The 7,013-nt window shown below is 37.3% G+C and overlaps 1 protein-coding gene across 1 annotated transcript; it reads right to left on the minus strand.

The window, feature by feature from the left end:
* Window positions 1-2,459: 2,459 nt before the first annotated feature.
* LOC113298203 (plant UBX domain-containing protein 1-like) lies at window positions 2,460-5,260 on the minus strand. The gene is made up of 8 exons (XM_026546895.1): window positions 5,083-5,260; window positions 4,364-4,463; window positions 4,096-4,167; window positions 3,793-3,860; window positions 3,548-3,677; window positions 3,334-3,438; window positions 2,935-3,147; window positions 2,460-2,689 (listed from the first exon to the last, which is right to left on the minus strand). The coding sequence occupies exons 1-7, from the start codon at window positions 5,173-5,175 to the stop codon at window positions 2,951-2,953; spliced, it is 765 nt and encodes a 254-aa protein (XP_026402680.1). The 5' UTR covers window positions 5,176-5,260; the 3' UTR covers window positions 2,460-2,689; window positions 2,935-2,950.
* Between the last annotated feature and the right edge of the window lie 1,753 nt (window positions 5,261-7,013).

The raw sequence follows: 7,013 nt of genomic DNA on the forward strand, positions 1-7,013 counted from the left end.
AAGATCAACTATCTAACTTATCTATATGAGGTGGACAAGTCCAATAACCTGCTCAATATTTATTGTAGTAGTGTTGGTTGGTCTCTGAAGGTTAGTTCTGTCTGTGAGAATGCATATAGTGATTACCTTTATTGTGCTGACAAAAATGTGGTCATCTATAGACAAATTAGACTCGATCTTTACTTGTTCTATCGAGAGTGGAAGTGCTTTCGCAGTCTGACTCTTATAATGAATGATGAAATTTGTATTATTATATTGGAGGGCGAAGTTGGTCTATGGTTTTCTCTTCCTGATTCCTTTCTTATATGCTTGGATGAAGCTTACTACTGGCTAGATATGCCTCTGAGGTACAGATATCGTGTGCCCTCCTGTGGGGATGATTTAGTAAATGAGCAGCATGTTGAAGATTGTTGTGGCTTGGATCAAATTGTAAGGCATGAACGGGCACTTATTTGTACCTTCAAAGCTTTCCACAAGGTAGAAATCATTAAGATTAATACTTCAAGACAGATCAAACTAGATTTATATCTGTTCTCTCGGGATTTGAATGGTTTAACTTCCCTTGCTCTTCTAGAGTGCGAAATTGACTGTTTGACATCCTTTGAAGATGAGTTTGTTTGCTGGGATCTCTTCTCCATGGGTGATTATAGTTTTACTAGAAGTTGTAGTCAGTCTACACCTTTGGGAATTTGGGCTGGAAATTCTTATGTATGGCATGGGTATAAGGAGCTTTCTAATACTAGGTACAGTTGGTATGTTTGGATGTCTATAAGGACTCTATTCTCTTCTTGGCGGGATTTGGAGGATCTTTTAGCTACGTACTTCTCCTATAATCAGTCTGGTATCTTAAACACTTGCGATTGTTTACAAGATTTCAATTTGCACTTCTTTTTGATATACCTCCACGTTAGACCTTTAAGCCATTTTACTCCTTCGGCGAGGGCTTTGGCAGTAAGTACATATATCACAAGTGTAGGATGCATTCTGTTGACGGTCGCAAGGGGATTGCTTGGATGTGGAGTGAGTATGTACTTGAAGTTCTTCTTGGCATCTTTCTTAGCTATTTGTTCTGTGCTAATTGCAATGTTGTGGTTCTATCTTCAATTTCTTCTGGGGTTGATTCTGTTGTTGATGTTTATGTTCTTAGCTGCAATTCTTCGGATTTACAGCATTATTTATACTATTATTACTATCATTCTTCTAATGAGAAGCGTGACACTTTTTCTTTAAGCCAAAACTCCTCGGAGGGCTTGAGAGCGGTATGTTGTGCGTTGTTTCCTCTGTGGTGTGCAAGTTCTTGTTACCCTCAAGTCGGCCCAACATTTACCTATTTTGATAGAATTATCATGTGGTTTGGATTGTTCTCCTACAGTTGGTTTGTAGTGCTGACAACTTGTTTGGTCGTGGATGAAGCCCCTTTATTCCTTGATGATGTTTTCTCTTGTTTAGTAGCAATCCAGAGCAGTACTATCTATATTTTTATTTCCCTTTGTTGTCTTTTAAATTTCTTACGTTGTTTCTTGCCTTTTGGCTTGCCTATCTGTACCAGTCTTGTTCTCCTGTTTGCCTATCCCCAACAGTTGAGGTTGACTGTCTGCCTTTTTGAAGGCCTTCGCTTTTTTTTTTTTTTTGAAAAAAAAGGAAAAGGATAGTTTTGTAACTTCACCCATTAAAACACCTTCTTAGTCGTTAAAAAAAGTCCACTTAAATGTGGGTATACCCCAATTAATCTGGATATACCCCAATCTCGCCAGGTTTTCTTTCTGCTCTCTCTTTCTTTTGAATCATTTCCTTATCATATTACATTAGTGATACATGTATACCCCACTACTAAACCACCTTGTAGGCTACCTACTACCTAAGTTTAGATACAGCTAATGAAGTAATCATCGTAAAAAAACCCGAAGAAAAAGACTTGCGAGGTTTTTATTGCCTTCTTCGTTCTGACGAATGGAAGAGATTACAGGGCCAAAGCGACTATAAGCTAAACAAAACCAATGCAGGCCAAAAAAAGTTCATAGTTAGGCTTCTGGGCGGTGGTTTGGCCTTGTTGAATCATGCTTGTTCACCACCTTTTACTTACACGACACTAACCCCTGTTTTTGTGTCATACTAGCACAACCATAGGAGGAATGCTTGTTGCCTTTGAAACTGCTAATTGTTTCAATCATAACACAAACACAACAAACAATAACCCCTGTATTTGTGGGGCCCTGCTATTGTTTTTCCAGCCACTAAAACAGCACCATGTCCATGTTGGGGCTGGTAAAGGGATTCGGCTACGACAAAAAAAAAAAGTAATGTTTCTCACAGTAATTAGGAGACATTCTCGTCTAGGCACAGAACGGTTGACATTATCTGGTGAAGACCAACAGAATGAAATCAACTTATAGATTTCAAACGGGAACTCTTAACTATCACTTAAAATGCGATATAATGGAACAAAACAAAATGCCATATAATGGAACAAAACACAATGAGAACTTTCATTAGAAATTGGAAACTTCAAAGAAGTGATACACATCCTCAGGATATTCATATATGACGTTCAAGTCCAAGAAAGTAACAGATAGCAAGCTGACAATATATAGGATCAAATAGCTGACAGATTTCATACTACTGCAGGTTCAATCGGTTGGCAAAGTTTATCTTACACAGGTAAAGCTAGTCTCAGTTCTGGCATGCCCACCTGCGATTAGCAACATACTACATGTTAGATTCAGCCCTTGAAGGACTAGGTAAAATATGTAGCAGGGCTAAAGAATAGATTTCAGTGAGCTGATTTAGAAATCAAAAAGTTGCACTGCAATCTCGGGTAATCTTTGTTAATGAGTCTGTGTTTCAGTGGTGATGATGTACATAAGAAAAATGTCTGCTAAACAACAAACATCACAAACATGAAACCTAATGCACAAGAAAATAACATCATCTCACCTCGGTAACCATGTTATCATCTTTTGAACCACTTTGGCTTAACAGGTTTCTTTTCAGAAGGTTTTTCTTGCGCATTAGGTGTAGGCTGCTCAACTACTGGTTCTGGTGCAGACTGCACCTGCTTGACCTCCTCCTGAATGAGATCTAGGCCATTCAAAGAAAGAATATCATCCTGAAGGAATGGTCCCAAGTTCGCATTTGCAGAATCATCTCCTGTGCATCCAACAAAATAAGCTTTTGAGTTACGAGGAAATAATTGGTAACAAGTATACTTGTTTTGATATGAGAAACTAGGCCTTAGTACTAGTGTACAAACACTGTAAGGGTACGGAACAAACACAATAAGCTCTTGACTGCTGCCAAACGAAACTTTAAATATCAAAGGAATGAAACAATTACCCATAGGCAGGTCATATGAGAAATACACAATAGCCCCTGGAGCAAAGCCAGCAGAGTAGAAATCTTGAGACATGTCTTTTACTTGCTTTTTTGGGGGAGTGGTATCTAAGAAACCAAACAAATTCAAACTTCAAACTCCTACCAGAGGAAATACATGCATCTGAAACGAATAAGGACTACCCATGTAATGGAGCAACTTTAAAACAGTACTTACATATATAAAACGGAAGTTCTGGACGAGAAACTACTTTCTGGAGGAGATCTATCAAACTTTGAAGTGTCTCGGAGGGATGAAATTTTACTTCTAGTGTGTAATTATCAGGAAAGCAGATCCTAATTATGGCCTGCATAAAATAATTACACAACTTAAGCCAGTGTAGCTGATCAAAGCAAGACAAATACCGAGATCAAATAGCATTGTAAAACACATAAACGAAGAGTTCAAGGATCCTACAGCACCTTAGTTATTCTTGCTCTGCGGGCTGCCTGCTCTGCTTCTCGGAGTTTCCTAGTCTTCATGGTTTTATCTGTTTACATTCCCAAGCAAATAGTAAGAAAATGTTTAACTGCCATCTTCACAGGAAATTTACTTTACGAAAACTTATTAAAAGCATAAGAATTACTTAGAGTATGCTCAATCCAACACTACACGAAGGATAATTATAGAGGAGATATGGGGAAAAACATAGTCATTGCATAGGTGAAATCGTGGTTCTACGAAAGTTCAATTGTACTATTCGTAAAAGAGTAGTGAATATTTACCATCCTTCTTCGAAGACAAAGTGCGGTAGTAGTCTTCTGCAGTAAACTCGTAGAAGTCATCGCCTGGCTCCTCTGCCAAGACCAACAAATAAACATTTCAAACATATGCATACAAATAAAATGTTGGGTTTTTCATAGATCCAAGGTTGACAAGCAGCTAAAACTAAGCAGGATATCCTGCAGACAACAATACCCATCTGCAGCGATTCATGAATAACATATACAGGAACAGTAGTAATAGCTAAACAAGATTAAAAGTCGCACTCACTCATATCATCTGTAGATGCTTTCTCTGACATAGAAGTAGCCATTGTCTCAAACACACGAACTTCCCTTCCAAGTCTTTCTGCCACAGCAGCAAGCTTGACCTGTAAATATTAACAAAATGAAAATAACCTCGTCAACTTTCATTGCAGAAAAGATAACCCACTTCCATCAATTGAACTATAACAAGGAAAACAGTTTTTAGCAATAAAGATAAAGATGGCACACAAGAGAAAAACGAAACGAATTACAGGTATGGCAATTCCCTTATTAGAACAACCAAGACTTATCGATCAGCAGCTACATTAATCTGTTCCTATTGTTATCGACTGTGACTTAGATTCAATACTCAAGGATTCCTAAAGCAACTAATCCAATTTCTCAGATTATCACAGAATCTCATTGCTAAGTTCTAGTGCAATCGGTTCTTTATTTCAAGTCCTACTGCTTCTTGACGTCAAGATGCTTTCTAGTTAAACCTAACAGTCATCAATTAGGTCATTTTACAGTCTGCCCTGAGTAAAACCAAGTAGGTATCTATCTCAAAGAACGATCAATCAGAGAACATTAAAGAAACCCAAATTGAAATCTGGGTCTAATCTCAAATCAAGAACAGGAAACTAAATTATGGGTCTACAATCTCAAATCAAAGAAACAATATTTGTACAAAATAATCTAAAATCAAGAGCGGAATAGAAAAAGAGAGTTATTGAAGAAGAAAACCTTAGCTAGGTCAGACTCCATGGGATCAGAACTCATTAACCTTCTTCTCTTGATTACAGTACTACAAGGTGACAGGGAATTTTCAATTCTCATCAGCGAAAATAATACATTCAGTAATAAGGCCCCCCAATTCCCAATATTCACACACGCAAACGCAATAACTTGAAAAACCACTGAACTTATCAAATCCCTTATTTATATGCGGCGATTTTAAATTTTGGAAAGTCTTGATCGATAATTTGTAATTTACCAAATTCTCCTCCAGTGACTAAGTGCTCGGGAAGTGGAAATAGCTCAAAACGGACTACTCTTTAGCCCGGTTTGTACCAATAAAAAAAAAATGGTTTGTACTAATTTCTCTGTGGAACGAACGACTGCATTAAACAGATCCAGAAGAAGCTGAACAATTTGTGTGCAAATGCTTTGCAGCAATGTTTGAAAAATGGGTTTTGAACACAGGTCAGGGAGTCTGACCCTTTTCCATAGGAAAAAAACCGTCCTCACATGGAAAAGGGGAAGAGTTCGACAAAAAGGTTATGACGGCCATGTTGGACTGTTATAACTATTCAACTGGACATGCGGTCATATTGTACCCATTTACGTTATACAGGCTCTCAGATCACAAAAACAGAAAAAAGTACGGATTAGTCCATTCCGAGTTAACTAGTTACAATTTAGTCCAAAAGTTATTTAAAATATAGAAAATACACATATAACCTCCGGATTTACAATTTAGTACAAATATTTACAGTTTAACCCAGAGTGACTCATGATGATGTCAGCAGTTTTAAATAATATAAAAAAAAATAAAAACAATTTATATTTCGAACCGTTTGTCCAAAATTCGCAAATTTTATATATTCGGAAAGCTCTTTCCGAGAGCTACAAAAAGAGTACCCATATGACTATATAATTCTCATTTTTTAAAAAAAACTTAGTTTACATTGGTGTACAAATATGTACACATACAAAAATAACGCTATCCATATTAAATAAACATAACATGGAAACTCAAATGGATTTAAACCATCAACCTCTGCAAACTTTGGCGCTCTACCATTTTGAGCTTATGAGCGAGATAAGTCATTGCTATGCAAGTAACTTACCAAGTGCAAATAACCTTGTGATAGTTGCCTCAAACATATCGATGTCTTCCAATGATATTTCACCAGATGGAATAGACCGATGGTCATTCAGTGACATTGCGAGTGCTCGCTCTAGCAATGCAGTGTCATCATCCTGTTACCATATTCAGAAGAAAAAGAAGAAAAATGTTAGATACATATCAACATTTTGCCATAGTAAATTAAGCAGAAAATCTGCAGGCAACAATTGTGCAAATTTCCGAGGATCAAGAATAACCTAGAGGAACTTGTGTGTCCTACATCAAGATTTTTGTGACAAGACAAAAAAGATTGTCTAAAACGATATGAATATACAACAGTGGATGCTAGAGAGTGCATGGAGAAATACAGTTAAATCAGTGTCGGATATAGCAAGAAGCACCGCAAGAACGACTTTACGTGGTGTTTGCTAAAACTTTGAAGAAGCTAAACTCTAAGCTACTCTAAAATGACATGGCAGTTCCAATTATAATCACAGAGATGTGGACCTCAAGGATATAATATCCTCATTTTTGAATATCATGTAATTCACATTCACAGTAAGAAAATCAGATGATACAAATATCAAAAGCATGAGACCTGCCATCAAATCGCCTGTATTAGCTCCATCAGACATAATGCCAGCGTTTTCAGTCATAGTTGTATCATGTGAACTTGACGCATGTCCACCTCATTTTTCTTCTGCAGCCCTTGCAGCAGCGTCCTGTCTTGCCCTCTCTTCCTCCATTGAAGTTCTACGAGCAAGAGCAAGGTGTACAAGCATATACACCTGGTATAACAAGCACGAAAAAAAAGAAGTGCACTTTT

The sequence above is a fragment of the Papaver somniferum genome, chromosome 7, assembly GCF_003573695.1.
Source record: "Papaver somniferum cultivar HN1 chromosome 7, ASM357369v1, whole genome shotgun sequence".
Taxonomy (NCBI): domain Eukaryota; kingdom Viridiplantae; phylum Streptophyta; class Magnoliopsida; order Ranunculales; family Papaveraceae; genus Papaver; species Papaver somniferum.

What these genes read in the sequence shown, in the direction of transcription:
- LOC113298203 (XM_026546895.1), bottom strand. Translation starts at nt 5,175, where the DNA reads ATGAGAATTGAAAATTCCCTGTCACCTTGTAGTACTGTAATCAAGAGA. An exon ending in TTTGTCTTCGAAGAAGGATG is followed by an intron (nt 3,861 to 4,095) that starts GTAAATATTCAC and finishes GAATGTAAACAG; the next exon opens with ATAAAACCATGAAGACTAGG. An exon ending in CTCATATGACCTGCCTATGG is followed by an intron (nt 3,148 to 3,333) that starts GTAATTGTTTCA and finishes TTGGATGCACAG; the next exon opens with GAGATGATTCTGCAAATGCG.